Source organism: Schistosoma mansoni (genome assembly GCF_000237925.1).
Source record: "Schistosoma mansoni, WGS project CABG00000000 data, supercontig 0132, strain Puerto Rico, whole genome shotgun sequence".
Lineage (NCBI taxonomy): Eukaryota > Metazoa > Platyhelminthes > Trematoda > Strigeidida > Schistosomatidae > Schistosoma > Schistosoma mansoni.
Window position 1 is genome coordinate 859,603 of NW_017386037.1, and position 20,452 is coordinate 880,054.

Below are 20,452 nucleotides of genomic sequence, written 5' to 3' on the forward strand. Positions count from 1 at the left end.
GCCGAAGGGAGTTGGAAAACCCTGATTCCAAACTAATAGTGCAAGTGAGCTCCAGAAACCTGAGGAAACAAATGGCATATGGACCCAGTGTTGGTCGCCTGCTACCATGGGAGCGTACCTCTTAACGTTGCTCCACTACCTTGTGGATTACACTTGTAGGTCAAAGGCTCTGGGAATGGCTCACTGAGTAAACCACATGCTTCAGTTTCGGCGCCCGGACAGTATTCTAGCCGTCAAAAAATCTAATGATGAAGTATGGCGCATATATATTCGATGCCTCGTTGAACGAATGCGCTTAAATAATAATAGTGACTTGCCGACCTACCGCGATAGAGTTTTGTATACCTTTGTAGCTTTCTGGATAACGATTGAAAACTAACGTCAGACAAAATAAAGGGATCGGCATATCCATTGGAATGATAATTCAATGACTCAGGGTTGGGAGTAAATACTAATATTAGGCTCTAGTGAGTTAAATGAAGAGGACAATTGGTCATGTTTTCCCACTGTTTTTATTTTTTCTAGGACTGTTTTCTCCACTTTAATTTTGGAAAAGGGGCCTTCCAGATAATATAGACAAAAAGCACTAAGAATTTACCGGACTGATGGACCGATCACAAGTTACAAAAAGCACTGTAAAGTATTATTTGAATCGCGTGCATTGCTTGTCGTCTGTGACAGATATTAAAGAGAAAAGTAAGTTCTGCTAAGGCTATGTAAAATTATAAATTGTGTTTTTCATCAAAATTCCAATTATTTAAGGTTCATCCAATTTGTTGCTAAGTCGCTTTTATATATTCATTAATTACTAGCTTTAAAGTGTGTTCAAAATTGAATTCTAGTCACCTAGATACTTAGCAGTTTCTACAAATTTTTCTTCACGTGGGTTGCGTGGCAATGGTGTTACATTATACATCGAACTCAGCTGGGTAAAAGCGTACCTAGAAGAATATAAACTCCCCATTATGATTGACAAAATGAACACTGAAAAGGACAACATAGCGATTGTACCATTAGTCAAACATATCTGTAGATGAATTATACTTAAGGTGAACATTGTTGCTGACTTTTATGTGGCAAAAAGCGAGGGCTGGTGGTTGTTAGTGTCAGTATAGATATTTGTTCAATTAGATGTTGAGATTTGTTTGGGTAGGTTTTCCCATGTACTAGGTGCACCATTAACATTTTCGCATCTACGACAAACAGTTTTTGGTTTCAAACACTTCTTTTGTATACTTTCAGACAATTTTATACTAAATACGTTTTTGGCATTTCAAAAAGATGGTTGGACAATAGCACTACACCCACAAGTATGCAGGTGTTTAGAAGAATTAATTGCAGATGCAAACGTGGAATGCATTGCTTTCTTGCTAAAAATTCTATCCAAAAGTTGGAATCGAGTAATCGATAGCAAGTTTGCATACCATTTGCTTCACAAGGCATTGTTTAAATGTCAAACAGCTGAATATAATACCGACGAATTGATTGTTGATCTTATACGAAGTTTCTGTACTCATATGAAAGAAAATCTGTCAGTCTATATAACCAATTCTCATGCAACGCATACATGTCGCATTTATCCACAAATTTTAGCTGGAGTTCGTTTAGAAAAGGATAAGAAAACAAGTATACTGCTAACTTAATAATTTCATTTTTCAAAGATACTTATAAATCAGCTGTTCAACTTGTCACACCGTACGATGAAAACTATATTCAATCACTTAAGGAGTTGTGTAAAGGGTTCTTATTTACGAAAGCATTGAAAAGTAGGTTTTTTTAGTATTAAAAACATATCTCAATTAATCCTATCTAGATCATGTGGTCAACGAACACCTCTGTCCATTTATTCAAGTATTATTGCTTGTCGCATCGGCTCGTCTTTCTGATGTATTTACGAAAAAGTTTAAAAAGGTTATGAAATATTCTGGTTTGTTTAGTCCGAATTTAAAAGAAGATGATTTGGTTAAAAGGTTAGTAAAAACACATTATTTCTATTACTATGAATGAGGGAGAATTGATTTCGTCTAAACTGTCAGTGTACAGTAGTTAAAAATCTCTTGAGTTCATATTAGCTTTCATTTGTAACCAGTATAAAGTTCGTTTCACGATTAATCACTCGATTTTTCGAGGAGTTCCGAATAGTTATCATAATTGTCATTCACATAACTACCGGAACCAGAGTTTTAAAACAATGGTTTACTTCATAATTCATTTGCTTTATGTATTTGGTTTTAAGCCATAATTTGTGAAGTCTACTAACACTACCTGGTTGCTCAAACTTGAAGTAGTTCGAGGGGCATCTGAATCTATAGTCTATTGATTGGAAGCTAATTGTTCTAACCATCAAGTAACTACTCTAGGGCCTCATTCTTGCATTTATTACGTCGAAAGAATCTAAATAAATTGGGTGAAATTACATATGTACTTGTAGTAAGTCAGCATATCACGGAAAAGCAAACTGAAATATATCCGTATTCTTAATCATGAGATCTCATCTTAACTCTCTTTTTCCATTGAAACGGTAGTAAACAGTCTTGTTATCCATTTCTTTTTCCGGTCTTTCGAAGGCTATTGTTTTGCTAGGTAGTAGTAATAGTTATATAGTGCATGCAGGATGTATTGTGACTGTTCTAAAGTTGTGTTCGTCCACGATATTGATACCTCCTCAACTTGATTACGTCAGAACACGTTGTGGAACTAACGGCACTCGAATGTGTAGAACCGTACAGTCACAAATCAGAAGATGGCTGAATCGAAGGAAGTGACTGTTGGATAAGAATAAAAAATTTATGGAAAAACAAAAGTATTTATAATTATTAGCGTTGGCTATAACATTATAATTTAGCCAATCCGCAAGGAAGCAAGTTATGCTATCGTCCAATCATTGCATGCCACGTTGATATTCTAAAAATCTATCAGGTTCCAATTGAGTGGTATCTTTTCGGCTCCCTTAAAGCCTCTGGAGGCTTCGTTGTGCTTCTAAAACGTCGTCCCAACAAACATAACTAAATTGATTGTGAATGCTGAAACATTAAGCATGCTTTCAGTGTTAGCCAGATGATATTTCCTGTGGATTTTCTGTAGTATCTTCAATAAATTTACAGCCAACACTAATAATGTTGTTTTTACTACTCACGGCTACCACTGATCACAGTCCTCTTGGATTGTAAAGCGGAATTTCAGACTGCGAACATTAACATTTGATACGTTGACAAAGATATAACGTACACTTTTCTCTTAACGGAACTGTGTTTACATGCAAGTTTATGGCCTAGTGATTAAAGTGCTCAGCTTTCAACTACTTGTTAACGGGTTCAAACCCCGCCCCACTTTTTTCACTCTAGACAGTATGGTAGTCTGAGGATGTTCTATATGATGACTGTTGTGATTTGCGAACGTATTTCATGTTAGCTTACTGCTGTTACTCTTTTTTCCCATTCCAGATATCTTGGTTCTTATGCTAACCCAGTTGCCACTTACTTCGCTGAACTTCTCGTGGAGGTTATGCCAGGAGCTAATTTCGCAAAATTTTTAAACAATCATATTTTATCAGAATGCTCACTCTCTTTGAATAGCAATGACTCAAATCCCGTAACATTAGCAGACGTTCTTATGTCAAGTCCAACAGCCAGTCGTGTATTACGAGCGGTTATTCGACGTTTAGTAAAACCAGTGGATATTAAAAACTTTTTCACTGTTATTCAGTCGTGCAAAAGTAATAAATTTGGGCTACGTAGCGTTATTCCCAATAAACAGTATGGTGTATTAACAGATTTGGCTGATTTATGTATCAGACATCCTTCTGAAGAACTTCAACGTACATTCCTACGAGTAAATATTTTATGTCATATATATATATAATTTGTATCATTAGCGAAATAGCTTGTATTTTCAAATATCCCAATCCATTTCAAACCTATATTGTTCTTATTCAGATTATTATGTATATACAAATAGTATAGATTAAGAAAAGACTAACCGTACTCGAACTAAGATATCGAACTTGTCCATGAAGTTAATAACTTTCACACTACGGTATCCTATGACTAATGGGTGTGATCATTATCTGCAGTTGAAAACCGTAGGTGACAATATAGTACACATCTATTCATAATTTCTCCCACAATAAATCCCAAGTTTTAATACCATCCCAAATATTCTGCTCCGCGAGTTCATTAATTCTTTCTGAGTTAAATTTCCTATGTTCAAATGCTCACTAATATTATTTCCTATCTTACTGATTTACTCTTTTTGTGATTATGAGAAATATGACAATTTTAATAGTTGAAAACATGAGTCGATTGGAGCTTGACCACCAAAGAAAACTTGGAAACACTGGACGGCCGTTTCGTCCTATTTTGGGACTCCTCAGCAGTGCACATACACGACCTCGCCTCGCGAGATTCAAACCCAGGACCTACCAGTCTTGCGCCAGAGCACTTAACCGAGTTCTGGTGAGAAGCACTGACCAGTGGAGTTCAAACCACTTCTGTTTTGAGATAGGAACTCACTGTAGACAATTGGTGAACGGTTACTCAAATCCGTGATTAGTTGAAGTTAGACATTAACACCATCGGAAGCCGGCTCAGTGGTCTAGTGGTTAAACGCTCAGGTGCGAGACTAGTAGGTCCGGGGTTTGAATCTCGCGAGGCGAGGTCGTGGATGCGCACTGCTGAGGAGTCCCACAATAAGACGAAACGGCCATCCAGTGCTTCCAGGTTTTCCGTGGTGGTCTAGCTTCAATTGACTCATGCTTTCAATTATGCAAATACTAAATGTCCACAAAAAGCCCCTTCTGATTACAATTTTAATACACATTCTTCTTCAAATTGGCTGACTTACATAGAATGTTAAGTAGCATGTCATTTAGTCATATCAACTCCATTATTGTTTATCATTCCATCCCTAAGAATTTGTAACTTCTTCATTGTGTGGACTTTATTGCTTTGATTCTTTTTTACCCTTGATTGCCACTACTATGTACTACATTCTTCTGATGTTCCCTATTTCCTACTTCTTACCTCACTCGTTCTTAGTCGTTCTATTTTCTATGGCTTTCTGTCTGTTAGTTTTATTTCCTTTCCAAAGCAAAAACTGTTGAAAAGATCAGTGGTTATCGTTTTTCAAAAAAAAATGTTTATGTGACTTGACTAACATTTTTGAGTAGAAAACTCTTCCAGGATAACTAAATCAGTCTAATATAATAGTCGTTTTCACGTACCAAAGATTTTATGATGATAAGTTGCACGTCTAAAGGTCCTGGATTCGACTCTTGCGTGTGAGGTCATCGATACACACTATTGAGAAGTCTCGTGCTAAGACGAAAAGCCCATCCAGTGCTTCCAGGTTTGAAATGATGGTCTAATTTAGATTGGTTCATGATTTTGATGAAATATATAATTTTATTATTCATTTATTTCATCAATGAATTCATTTTTTATTTATTTAAACACATAAATATTGATACAAGAAAGCACCAGTTACATATGCGCCGCACAAATCGAATGAGATTTGTGTTAGGGCTGTGATACTGCCTAGGTGCCCAAACTGAAGCAGGTGGTTTTCTTAGGGGACCACACCCGGAGCCTTTGACCTAAAGATCTGATCCACAAGGCAGTGGAGCATCGTGAGGAGATGCAGTCCCATGGTAGCCGGTGACCAATGATTGATTCATACGCCATTTGTTCCCTCAGGATACTGGAGCCTATGTGCACCATTGGTTTGGAATCAGGGTTTTCCATCTCTCCTAAGTGGACTTTCCGTGTCCACCAACCCGGTTAAAGGGCCGGTCATTCGCTTTTAGTCCTCTCAATTTCGTAAACAACAGTAATGCCACGAGAAGACAGTGAGTAGGACTTCCCTGACAGATGCTATATACGCATGGCCATATGAGAGCATTTGGAGAGGGAAAGCGGACTTTCTCCACTCTCGGCCATACCAGGGCATTTGGGGTCATCAATAAAACTCATCTGGTTATCGAATTTCAGTTATCGTCGTCATTGTTATTTATATATCTGTTTCCTTTGTATGAATATTTGTTTAACACTCCTAGATGCTACCGTCAATTTTTGGTTATACTGAAAAACGTTCTCTTTCAACATCTGGAGAAGATTTATTCATTCGTTGTCTTGTTGGAATGATATCACTCAATGAATTAAATGAGCACATCACTAACAGTCAGTCAATACAAGAAAAAGATAATAACCAACACTTTGATAATAAAGAAGATCTAGTCAATCCAGTTATTGTATCAGGATGTTTATTTGTTGAAAGTTTATTTAAATTTACTTATGCTCATCCTATTAAAGTGATTAATAGTTTGTTAAGTCAATCGCCTAAACGTTTAATTGCATGGGCACAACATTATCAATTATCAAGAGTTTTAGAAGCTTTCATTTTATCAGAATCTGTAATTAATGAGCTTAAAATTGGATTATTTAAGTCTTTAATGGTTAGTTGATATTATTTTTCATATTAGTTATTTATTTCTTTAGATTATACCTTGTTCTTCTCATATAATAACTGCTATGTTTTAGATTATGGCTTTCTAATTCAGGTCAGTTAGTCAGCTACAACGTAGAACCGTTGCTGCTACCTTGACATAGTGATCGAGCTTGCCTGTCGTGATAAACCAATAGAGCTATACCAGCTGGAACAATTGTTCCTCAAGGTCCTACCATGCCAGACAGTTCGGTTGAAGAGCGGTAAAACTAAAAGCAGCGAACCCAAGGTCCGAAAGCGAAGTCGTACTGTTGACTGTACAGAGGTGTGACAACAGTAAGGTATTTCCTTCAGACAACCAGAATAACAGAGATGCTGCCTTCCCACAAACGAAGGGTGGGGTTAGAAAAGGTTCACCTTAAAAATGCGCACCTCGCCTTATCCTACGAATTTCCTTTTCCGGTGATAAGGTCCTTTGAAGAACGGAGCTAACACATCGAAAATCCCCCACAAAATGCTGTGCTTGACCGGCCTCAAGCAGTCGTTCTTTGGGCACTGCGATCACGCTCTCAGGTCATTAAGACCACCTCTAACCCGATCTCATTTTTAGGTACCTCTAGAAGAACCCTTCCACTGTGTTGGCAACCGGGAAGTGATAACTGCCCACATACTTCAAACAGCACTCAAAATCAGTGTATGCATAATCATTAATAAATGTCTCTCGTGTAGAGTTTTCGTATAAAAATCGAAATGCGAATTTACATAAACATAAACAACAAAATGACCAGTATATATATTTCAAAGGTTTGAGTTAACCCGTCACTGATGTTTTTGATCGAATTTCGATCATTTTAGTTGGCATATAGGCATGTTGTCCGGATTGCCTCGTTATAACTATTATAATACAGGTTTCTATGCAAACGATGGGTTCTAGCTACCAGTAGAATCCAGGCCGGACGTTTCGTTTTATTTGGGACTTGTCAGGTGGATGTTCTTGCATCCCAAAATTGATATTTACTCCGGGACTCGAATCCAATACCATGATAGAATTGTCCAAGTTGACTTTGTGCAAGATGAAATCTTTATTATGACGCAATAAATCAATAAAGTTATTGACTTTATTTTCGAACTAATCAAATGTTCTTATGAAACATATTCCCGAATTTCAACCGAACACATTTTATGAGACAAAACTAATGTTCATATTAGTCAACCAGTTTTCATACTCGACATAGATGGGCCTGTACAAATATACATTAGCCCAAGTTCTCATACCAAACTAACACAGCAAACCTCATGATAAAGGAGTCGAGATAACTGGATTTCAGTAAGAAAAACGAAACGTTAAGAATATGGTTCTGTGTAAAGGTTTTATTTATTTATTTGAACACATAAATATTGATACAAAAAGGCGCCAGATATATATGCGCCACACAAATCTCATTTGATTTGTGTGACGGCTGTGATACTGCCCAGGTGCCCAAACCGAAGTAGGTGGTTTTCATAGGGGGCCACACCCTAAAGATCTGATCCACAAGGCAGTGGAGCATCGTGAGGAGATGCAGTCCCATTGTAGCTGGTGACCAACGGTTGGTTCATATGCCATTTGTTCCTTTAGGATACTGGAGCTCATGTGCACCATTGGTTTGAAATCAGGGTTTTCCAACTCCCCTAGGTGGGTTCTCCGTGTCTACCAACCCGGTTAAAGCGTCGGACATTCGCTTTTTGTCCTCTAAATTTCGTAAACAACACCCCCGCCACGAGAAAACAGTGAGTAGGTATTCATGAAGGAATACTGATTGTCAAGATCTACTGGAGGACATAAAGTGGATGCATTCAAGCCATGTTAATCCAAAGTCTACAACACAATTCATACGTTTATGTATTTAAATAAAGTGGTCAATTTACTATTACGTAACAAATGTTTACCCAAACATAAAAGTGTTGGTCATTAAGTAACTAATAACATTTCACTGCTTCCATTTTTATTTTGGACGTACTTTTTTTCTCATCTATTGTGATAATGAATACACGCTTTTCTTTCCTACACATATAGAATGGCTTCTCTGTTTTGGCATGTCATCCTAGTGGTAGTCATGTCATTGAAGCATTATGGACAACTACAAATACCTTACCTCAACCAATAATTTATAAAGAATTAATGGCAAAACAATTAACCAATGTTGTTAATCATCTTCATTCACATAGATATGGACATTTTATTTATAAAAAGTTATCTTTAGAATTATATCAGAATGATAAAACTCGTTGGTTAACTGTTAATAAATCAACTCATGCAATCAATAATAAACGACATGCCATTGACAATTCACAAAGTAGGTTTGTTTTTATTCACTAAGTTGATTGTTTAAAATTTCTTAAAATTTTCATAATTGAAATCATGGGTCAATTGAAGATAGACCATCATTGAAAACCTGGAAGCACTAGATGGCTCAATGGTCTATCAGTTAAGGGCTCCGGCTCGAGACTGGTAGGTCCTGGGTTCGAGTCTCGCTCGCGAGTGCGGGGTCGTGGATGCGCACTGCCACTGAGGAGTCCCATAATAGGACGAGTTGGTCGTCCAGTGCTTCCAGGTTTTCCATGGTGGTCTAGCTTCAATTGACCCATGATTTCAACAATGAAAATACTAAATTCTCCACCAAACCCCCTCTGATGTTAACGAACTGAGTTGAATCCTATTTATGGTAGTAGCTTCACACTACTAAGAACTACATACTAGGACGAAATAGTCGTCCAATTATCTATTCATGGTTTTTCAGCTGATATTATTTCTTAATTAAAACTAAATTCATATCTATGACCACTGATAGGATCCGGTAACCAATAAAGCTTAGTTCTCTTATGTTTTCTATTTTATATAATTTACATTTCCCTATGATCGTAAGATAAATGATAACTACTGTCTGCAAAATTGTAGTATGATTATGTGTGATATATATTCTTTGAATCAAGGTTTTTCGATCTGGAGTATCCAGGTATATTATCCTCCCCCAAATGCTCTGGTACAGCCGAAAGTGGAGAAAGTCCGCTCTCCTTCTCCAGATGCTCTCACATGGACACGCGTATATCGCCTCTACCAGGGAAGTCCTACTCACTGCCTTCTCGTGGCGGGGGTGTTATTTACAAAATTGGAAGGACGAAAAGCGAATGCCCGGCGCTTTAACCGGGTTGGTGGACACGGCGCATCCACCTAGGGGAGTTGGAAAACCCTGATTACAAACCAATGGTGCACATAGGCTCCAGTATCCTGAGGGAACAAATGGCGTATGAATCAATCGTTGATCACCGTCTACCATGGGACTGCATCTCCTCACGATGCTCCACTACCTTGTGAATCAGACCTTTAGGTTGAAGGCTCCAGGTGTGGTCCCCTAAGAAAACCACCTGTTTCAGTTTGGGCACCTGGGCAGTATCACAGCCGTCACACAAATCTCATTCGATTTGTGCGGCGCATATATATCTGGTGCTTCCTTGTACCAATATTTATGCGTTTAAATAAAATAATAAAATAAGGTATATTATCCTGTTAAGCGACGAGATACTACCGATTAAGGTGTTGGAAATAGTTCACATATTGTTATGCTTGGGTCTTTGTGTATTCAAATTACTTTAGAGACCTAAAACAAGAAAGTGATCCAGCGACCAGATTCCCTTTCAGTTTTTTCCATTCTTGAACATGAATAAAATTCTTGTCATGGACTACACGTTTTATTTTTTTTCTCTGTTCATGTCTTTGTTATATATATACAAAAAAACGGTTGAATAATCAGTTGAAAAATCAGTCAGTCAGCTACAACGTAGGACCAGACACACTTATGCGTCATGTCATTTGTGCACACTTATGCAATACCACACTTATGGCACATATATGCATCGGTTCAAGTTGCCATACCTCATTAGCACAACAAGATGAACACCGGATTCATAGAAGTAGTTAATTTAGTGGTGGTAATATATCAGAGAAAGGTTGTACATAAAGATATAGTAAAGAAAAACAAATTCAACATTATTTCTTACTATAATAGTAGTAGGACCACCTATTTCTCAATCTGTTGACATTTCGAATTTATCATATAATATATATTACTTATTTCTACAATCCAACCTTTATGACTTTTTCCAATCGATGTTCCAAGCCCTTGAACACTCTCTCTGAACAATCTCTTTCTTAGATAACTAGTTTCGTACGTTGTTCAAATTTTATCCAATAGACCACAGATGCCTTAGAAATATTGCTCGCATCGGCTGGGATCACCGGGTAAGTAATAGTGAGGTTAGACACAGGGTATTAGGGAATGATGGTAAATCAGTTGATGAAATCATGAATGTTCATCGACTGAGATGGTTGGGCCACGTGTTACGTATGCCTGAACACCAATTACCACGACGCGCTATACTGAATAGGATAGGGGATGGCTGGAAGAAAGTTAGGGGCGGTCAAACCAAAAAGTGGTATCAGAGCTTGAAGTCACTAACTTCTAGTCTGAGCCATGTTAGTAGACGCAGACTACTTGGTTGGGGCTCGCGCGACTATCGTAACCAATGGTTGGAGACTCTGTGTGACATGGCTCAGAATCGATCACAACGGCGCGATGTATACACTCTTTATCTTCCCTAAACCTTGAGATTAAAATCGCTTCATAACTTTCTTCCTTCCTATACTATATCCTTATATACAGGGTTTCTGTTATATATTACCACAATTAAATTAATTACTTCCATGAATTGGGTGTTCATCTTGTTGTGCTAACGAGGTATGGACCGATGCATATATGTGCCTGGTCCTACATTGTAGCTGACTGACTATCCAATAGATTATCATTATTATTACCTAAGAAATATGTTATAAATCACCATGGTAAAAGGCGATATATATGTTTACACTTGTACACAGCTTCAAAAATAAAATCTCTAGAAAAATCGATTTCTTTTTCTCTCCCCCCCCTTCTTTTATTTCCTAAATGAATTGATTACATTGTAAATTTGTTATATTTCAATGTAGTAACTATGCAAATTGTGCTTTAATCGTTAATGTTAAGAAAAGATATAACTTGTATTATTTCTAATTCTTTTCTTGTAGATGTTAAACGACCACGAAAATCACTCTAATAGCTTTTGTACATCAAGTGTAATATATAATGATTGTTATCATTATTGTATAAAAACGAAGATGAAAGTTGTATCATTTTTTCTAAAATACAAAGAAATGATCATTTCTTCTGATGAATACTGAATTTTGTTTTACGATTTTAATGTTTCAGTCAGTGATCTTGAGTGCTGTTTAAGGTATGAGGGCAGTTATTACTTCCCGGTTGCCAACACAGTGGAAGGGTTCTTCTAGAGGTACCTGAAAAGGAAATTGGATTAGAAGTGGTCTTAATGACCTGAGAGCGTGACCGCAGTGCCCAAGGGACAACTGCTTGAGATCGGTCACACACGACCTTATTGTGGGTAGTTTTTGTGTTAGCTTCGTACATGTTGGGACCTTACCACCGGAGACGGATATCCGTGGGATAAGGCGAGGTGTGCATTTTTAGGGTGGACCTTTTCTTACCCCACCCTTCGTTTGTGGGGAGGCAGCACCGGTGTTATGCTGGTTGTCTGAAGGAAACACCTTACTGTTGTCACATCTCTGTACAGTCAACAGTACGACTTCGCTTTCGGGTCTTGGGTTTGTTGCTTTTAGTCTTACCGCTCTTCAACCGACCTTTCTGGCATGGTAGGACCATGAGGAACGATTGTTCCAGCTAGTGTAGCTCGATTGGTTCATCACGATAGGCAAGCTCGACCACTTCGTCAAGGTAGCAGCAACGGTCGGGGATTTAATGTTTCCTTGGATATCAAGCAGATAGATATTCAGTACATGAAAGTAAAGCGGTTGTAGTTAAGGAGTTCGAATTTTTTTCAGCCATTAAGTCCCGGTTTCATCTACTTCAGTTTGAAAAACCGGATAGTATCGTTAGCCATCATGGATACATTGTTGCTCATTACCAAGTACCATTCTTTATCTTTCCTTCAACTTTCAGATTAAAATTGCTTCATATCTGTCTTTCTTCCTGTACTATATCCTTATATACAACCTTTCTTTTATATGTAAACACCACTAAATAAACTACTATGAATTCGGTGTTCATCTTGTTGTGCTAACGAGGCATGGCAACTTGGACCGATGCACATGTGTTCCTGGTCCTACGTTGTAGCTGACTGATTACCAAGTACCTGGTGAATGAGGTAACTATTATTAGAAGTATTCATATGGCAAAGGAAAAACTCAAAATATCAATAGTAATGGGAACTATGTTCCTGGCGGATTAACAAATGTGGTCGGAGAATGAATAATGCATGATAATAATAAGTTCAAAGTCTATGGAGGAAGATAAGAACTAAATGTATCTGTTCTATTGGCGCTATCTTTGGACTATCTCATATGTGGTCTGTACTCAGAAATTATAGTTAGATTGTAGATTACAGTCAACAAGTTATCATATTATCACATGAGTCAATGACTTAATGAATTTAAACTATCATATGTCCTGGTCTGATCAGTATATTTTCCAATCATATAAACATATAGTTTCACAATTGATTGGGTACTTTTATTACGTACTTGTTATCTATTCACATGGTTTATATGGCACGTGAACAACACTTTGAAAACACTTGTGAACAAATACTAGTAATTGACATAAATTTGCCTTGTAAGGCTGTTTCATATCCACACAGTAACACTAATTGAATCAAAAAAAGTATGTCGTATTAGTAGTTTTCTATTGAAAAGGTATCAATATCAAGTAATAACGTGTACTTTGTGGAACTCATTCTTCTGGTTTCGATCTCCAGCGGTGTGTAATGCATATGGACGATACATACGTCAACTTCGATAGTCTTGTCCGTTGCTGCTACCTTGAAATGGTGGTCAAACTTGCCTATCGTCATGAACCAATCGGGCTGTACTGACTGAAACATTCAAACCATGCTAGACAGGTCGGTTGGAGAGCAGTAAGACTAAAAGGTCCGAAGGCGAAGTTGTACTGCTAACTGTACAAAGGTGTGGCGACACTCAAGTCTCACTATGGCCAACGATTGTAGTGCGCGAAACTTTGTCCCACGTCTACTGAAACGTCGCTTCAAACTACACATTGGAGCACTCAACGTACGCACCTTATGTCAAATCGGCCAGCTGTCCTCTTTGAGTAAAACCCTAGAATCTCGTACCATTGATGTATGTTGTGTCTCCGAAACACGCATATAGGATCCTACCGTGGTTAATCACTTGACTTCTCGCGAAAACGGTGAGCCGACGAGATACACCCTTCGTGTACCTGGCGACCTGATGGCTAGTTCTCATGGACTGGCCGGTGTAGGCATAGCATTAGGTACGACTGCAAAACAAGCATTATTAGGATGGATCCCTGATAACAATTGCCTATATGCTGTTCGGCTAAACGGCTCCGTAAAAACTCGGAAGCATAGGGACACGTCGTTACCTTTTTGTCGTTTCTGCGTACGCTCCAACTAACTGCATGAAGTGAAAGATTATGCTCCTTAAATAACATCTTCAAACCCTAATCTTTCTGATTACCGCTTATCCTCTTACTACTTCTACCACTATGGGATTTGACTAACTGATACATTATCATTCCAATTAAGTAGTATGTTTCATTAAAATTATTTATTTATAAATGTAATAACAATTTCATATATGTATATATATAAAAGGTTTAAATTATAAAGAAAATAAAGGTGTTCTTATGAAATAATAATAATTATCATCATGGAAGACAGTTTGCATTTTTTATTCATCGGAATCATATATATATATATACGAAAGATTGGATTGTACACACTCACACACACACAGACTGATACTTTTCTTTTTACAAGTAATAGCAGTAATAAAATATAAAGTGTCAATGATCATTGGATCATTTATTAAAAATAGGATCATTTCTCTCTATTTTTTTTTAAAGATCAAATTGGGTCATTTCATTTTGATTGAAAACAATAAGATAGTACTAGTAGTGGTATTAGTAGTATATATATATATATAAATTAGGCAATAAGGATGTGATAAAGTATTTTTTTTATTTGAATCACAACCACAGGTTAAAAGAACAAACAAAACAAGCCAAAGATTAAAAAGAAAAGAGAAAGGATTGAATAAGGCAATCATTGAATGATGATTACATCATATATATATTCCTATATATTCACATTGAATCAGTGGAACTTGTTTTAGTATTATTCAAATCTGATGAGAATAAAGTAAGAATTCGATGAGATCTAGGCTCTATTAGATGATTTAATTTTGTATTAGAATTAGATAATGAACCCCAACGTAAATTAGTTAAACTTGTCATAGGTATTGGTAGTCTAGATTTATGTGATTTTGGACTATATGATCTATAATTATGATAATTATGAAGTTTAAATGAATCTTCTTTATATTCTTGAGCAAATTGTTCTTTCATTAACTATAATCATGGAAAAGAATAAAAGAAGAAAAAAACAAGATTCTATTATAGTTTAATATAAATGAGATAAGGAATTTCAGTATATATGTGTATGAAACGAATATTTGTACACCCCCAAATGCCCTGGTACGGCCGAGAGTGAGGAGGGTCCGCCCCTCTCTCTCTCTCGAAATCCTCTCACATGGCCACGTGCATACAAACACTGCCTTCTCATGAGGAAGGTGCTGTTTACGAAATTGAGAGGACTAAAAGCGAATGTACGGAGCTTTAACCGGGTTGGTGGACACCGAAATTCCACCTAGGGGAGTTCGAAAACCACGATTCCAAACCAATGGTGCACATAGTCTCCAGTATCCTAAGGGAACAAATGGCGTATGAATCAATCGTTGATCACCTGCTACCATGAGACTGCATCTCCTTACGATGCTCCACTGCCTTGTGGATCAGATCTTTAGGTCAAAGGCTCTGGGTGTGGCCACCTATGAAAACCACCTGTTTCAGTTTGGGCACCTGGGCAGTATCACAGCTCTCACATAAATCAAATGAGATTTGTGTGGCCCATATATATCTGGTGCCCCCCTGTACCAATATTTATACGCCCAAATACATAAAACTGAAATGAATATTTGTACAGAATACCTTTAAAATGGTGTAATCACACTCTTATTTGGTCTATGTTGAGATAGTTTGAGAATTACTCATAAATCGTGGAAAATACTTTGTTCAGTTAGGATTTAATAAAATCTCACACAAATCTAGGAAACGACAGATCGTGTCATACTTTAATGAGACAATTAGCGAGTTTATCACTAATTTTCTAAGATTGATACGTAAGAAAATAAAACTAGATAGGGATTAGCTCCACTGGTCACAGCTTCTCATTAAAACTCTGAGAATCACCTCTCGAAGCTAGTCACTAGTGAACACATGATAATTATCAGTATACGGTTGTGAAGATTGTCGACTTTTCATTAAGATCCTTCAGCCATCAAATGCTTCTAGGTCTTCAATGATGGTCTAACATTAGTCAATTCACAATTTTAATCAAAACTCAACAATCCCCACAAGCCTATACTGAGAATTGAGCATGTATTACTGGTTTGTGATTAATTATTTCAAAGTACAACCTTACATAAATTACATTACCTAACTATGCATGTTATTTGCTGGTAACAAGTTCATGCACCGAAATTTCAGCCAGTATCCAGATAGATGCTCAAATAACAGTAGATGGAAGGAGTTTCAAAACCATAACATAATTGGTCAGACATGAAAGTATTGAAAACAATAAGTGAAGTAATAGATTTTCTTAATATTGAGTCAGTCAGTTACAACGTAGAATTTCATACGTACGTACATCAGTTCAAGTTGCCATACCACATTAGCACAGTGATGCAGTTGTCGATTCAAATCCCATTGTGGTAGAGGTAGTAAGAGTATAAACAATAATCCGAAAGATTAGGGTTCGAAGATATTATTCAAGGAGTATAGTCCAGTGAAATAAATTTGAAAAGAGAAAAAAGAGTGACATGAAGAATTCAGAACTTGGCAGAACACAAAGAGTGGATGCACCTTCGTCATTGTAAACGATTTTCAGCCATATCATTCAAGGTCGCTAACCATCGATTGGATGACATGGCTCTTAATATTAAAGGTGGACACAAATTATTAATAAAGTACTATAACTTACAGCTTTTATTCGTGGTAAAGATTCTGAATAGATTCTCATTTCATTTTGATGTCGATTATCTAATTCTTGTAAACGTTTTGTCTCTTGATCAATTAAAGCATTACGTTTTTCAATGGTACTTTGTTCTAATTCTTGTAATCGAAAATGTATACTCTTTTCCAATTCATCCGTTTGAGCTTTTTGTTTCGACTCTAATAATTCCAATTCTTCATTCATACGCTTTTGAGCTTCATTCATCTTAAATTATATATATATAAAGAAAAATAAAAGATTGCATACGAATATCATTCTATGACTTACAAGAAGATGCTAACAAAGTAATCTAGAGTATAATACTGCTAATAAAAGCCTGCTTTTGCACCCCAAATGCCCTGGTACGGCCGAGAGTGCAGAGAGTCCGCTCTCCCTCTCCAAATGCTCTCACATGAACACGCGTATATAGCCTCTGCCAGGGAAGTCCTACTCACTGCCTTCTCGTGGCAGGAGTGTTGTCTACGAAATTGAGAGGACTAAAAGCGAATGTCCGGCGCTTTGACCGGGTTGATGGACACGGAAAGTCCACCCAGGGGAGTTGAAAAACCTTGGTTTCAAACCAATGGTGCACATGAACTCCAGGATCCTCAGGGAATAATTGGCGTATGAACCAATCGTTGGTCACCGGCTACCATGGGACTGCATCTCCTCACGATGCTTCACTGTCTTGTGGGTTAGACCTTTAGGTCAAAGGCTCGGGGTGTGGCCCTCTAAGAAAACCACCTGCTTCAGTTTGGGCACGTGGGCAGTATCACAGCTCTCACAAATCAAATGAGATTTGTGTGGCGCGTATGTATTCGGTGCCTCTTTGTCCCAATATTTATGTAAATATAATTAATAAAATAATAAAAGTACAAAATCTCTAGTTTTCTTTATAGTATGTTAGTTCTTTCTTTAGAGGATAACGTCGATGACATTTCTATGGTTGGGATTTCCATTATGAACTTTGCTGCTATCTGATTGGCTATCGACAGTTTCAGTTTGACAACATAGTCATTTGCACCAAAGTTGTTTTATGTTATTGTATAAACGGAGCTAATCTATCTCAACGTTTGACTTTTGTTCGGAAGATAAAGCTTCTCCGGCGAGACTATAATTTATGGACAAGCCTATCAGAAGCGTTGGAGGGATTTCAAGGTCACAGCGCCAATTTCAGTTCCTGATGTTCATGTACGATCAGTTCACAGAGGGTTTTAAAGAAGACATGATAATTAAGCATCTACAATAAATGGGACTACTAAGAAGTTCCTTTATTTGTAATCGCGGTAATCAAATGACTTGTAGACCTTGTGCAGACTACCGTGTTGTCTTTCGATGTAATATATATTGAAGAGAGACGTCTGCTAGAATAGGAACTTTTTCGCTCGATCCAGATTGAGACTAAGGCGAATCACAATAATTGCCGCGAACCGCATAATAAAAGCACCAGTCACATTGACTACAATATTCACAGATGTTACTGAAGCTTCGGCTGTTCAGGGATATGAGTACTATAGGGATATATGCGTAATAAAAATGACAAACTTATACAACCGGAGTACATACAAACAATATTGAAGCTATGTGGCCGAGGCTGAGAGAGCTTTTGCGACCTTATCATGACTCCAGAGACCGACTATTATGGAGCCATATGGATGAATTCCTCTACCTTATGCATTACGATCTTAAAGCCTTTGAACCTCTTTCTAACCTTGACAAGTTCTTGGACTATGTAAAAGAAGTGTATCCACTTTAATTCTTTGGTCTTGTATAATGCATTTTTACTCCATACTGACTGTTTGCTGATTGGTCAATATTTCTCAAGGTCACTTAGGATTTGTTCAAAGGTCATCCATAAATTATAGTCTCGCCTCTTCTCCTTCATTAGAGTGTATATTTTTAATGTTGGAGCGATATTGTATATTAGTTACTGTTCCAACGAGTATGTCATAGAAGTCGTTCGTAAATAGCAATTATCATAAGGCTCAATTGGAAACCCTAATCGTAAACGTCTTTATTGAGAGTGAGACAATGGCAACAGGGGTAGGATTATGTAAATGAACATGGATAAGGTAATGACTCAATATTTGACAGAATTAGAAAGAGAAGTAACAACTGTGATATCTGAAGAATATTGAATTATGGGTAACTTCCGGGAACTATTTATAGACTTATTGTGAATATATTCTTATGGCATAACTATTAATTACCTAAATTATATGTATATTCATATTCCTTTTGCTATAAGCTTCCATTTGACCTATGGGATACAATCATACGATTTACTATTCTTAAGTTATTCCCAATCTATTAATTACAGTCTCTCACAATCACAGTCATTTTTTGGCTTGAACTTGTATAATTATTTTAATTTTATGGCGTGTTGAGGTCTGTATGTCTGAAATACATTATTCGCACAGTGGAAGATGAGATTGTGTTCTCGACTCTAACGGAGTAGGTTGAGCGATAAGAACCAATAAGGACACAGAGTTCACTCTAAGCTGCTGGTACTGATTAACGCGTCATTAGTTTGGCACAGCGCCAAGATAGTATAAGTCGGTGTTCTAATTGGCGATTTAGTCACGTTTTTTGGTGGTTGATTTGTTTCCATAGGATATTTAGTTTCTAATGCAGACTGATGAAAACTCAACTTGTAACTCTGTAACTTGAGCATACAAATATGATACAACTCAGATAGTTACTAGATTACTAGAAGAATGAGTAACTAATTATATTATTGATGAGAAAAGCATCCTATCGACCTCGGATTGCTTACCTGGATAGTATTGAGTCTAGATTGGCGTTGTAATGTTAGAATACTACGTTTATGAACAGACTTCATAGATTTGATACAATTTTTTCTCTCTATGGAATGAATTGCTTGAAGTTTACTTCGTTCCATGTTGATTGTCTAAAATGGGTAGAATAGAAAACAACTAAATATTGTTATATAGACGTTCATTCTGTGGTTACACAGTGAAAGAGAATAAACAAGTGAAACACTTACAACTAGATATTAGTAAAAGATATTGGTCTAGTAAGTGATTGATGAAAATGATATTGAAGAGCTGTTTTTGATCTATAGAAACAGTAGTAAATTTACTGTGAGGTGTGTCAATTTCTGTTTCAATGCTATTGCAATGAACGAGAACACATATGGGGGCAACCAATTGGATTTCAATACAAAATTACAGGGTTCCTTCGTCAAATGTGAAGACTATACGACGTTCAATACTTCGTTCTCAAATCATCCATCAATTTTCTTGAACTTCATCATTTCTTTGTTGCTATAAAGATTACTCTCTGTTTCCGTTCTCTTTGGTTCGATCTTACGAACTTTCTGCTGCCAGGCATTCCACTTGTGCTTAGTATTATATACTACTTGCCTCGGCATAAGTAGCATTATTCCAAACTTGAATATACGATTACTTATGATAGCGACTGAAGTCTATACATAACACTTACCAAGTGTTACAAGGTTCATTAGAACAAGTCTTTTCCTATGATTAAATGTTTAGATCAACTTTAATATTATCATGATAGATGAAGAAATTTGAAAAATTAAAATATTGTTCTTGCCTCGGTGACAATAATACAAAAAGTGAATAACATATTTTAAATCCATTAATTCACATAGTATTGTTTGTTTGAATCTTCCCATTGATGTTTTTAGGACTGCAACTGGTCAGTATCTTATTGGCACATGTGCATACTGTGCGTATTGCCTCGATATAACCTTAATTCACAAGCATTATAAGCAAAGATGGATAGTGGCTAGCAGTGGAATCCAGGACGCGCGTTTCGTCCTATCTGG

General features: G+C 37.0%; 2 protein-coding genes across 2 annotated transcripts; one reads left to right on the top strand and one right to left on the bottom strand.

Annotated features, from left to right (window-relative positions):
• Positions 1-521: 521 nt before the first annotated feature.
• Positions 522-11,571, top strand: Smp_090030 (hypothetical protein; the record flags this gene model as incomplete). The annotated part of the gene is made up of 8 exons (XM_018789931.1): positions 522-696; positions 1,243-1,626; positions 1,662-1,766; positions 1,814-1,970; positions 3,444-3,831; positions 6,053-6,451; positions 8,498-8,777; positions 11,543-11,571. The coding sequence occupies exons 1-8, from the start codon at positions 606-608 to the stop codon at positions 11,569-11,571; spliced, it is 1,833 nt and encodes a 610-aa protein (XP_018646427.1). The 5' UTR covers positions 522-605.
• A 3,101-nt stretch (positions 11,572-14,672) lies between these two features.
• Smp_171290 (hypothetical protein) lies at positions 14,673-19,540 on the bottom strand (the record flags this gene model as incomplete). The annotated part of the gene is made up of 3 exons (XM_018789942.1): positions 14,673-14,936; positions 16,627-16,863; positions 19,415-19,540. 3 exons carry the CDS (start codon positions 19,538-19,540, stop codon positions 14,673-14,675), a joined length of 627 nt encoding a protein of 208 aa, XP_018646428.1.
• Between the last annotated feature and the right edge of the window lie 912 nt (positions 19,541-20,452).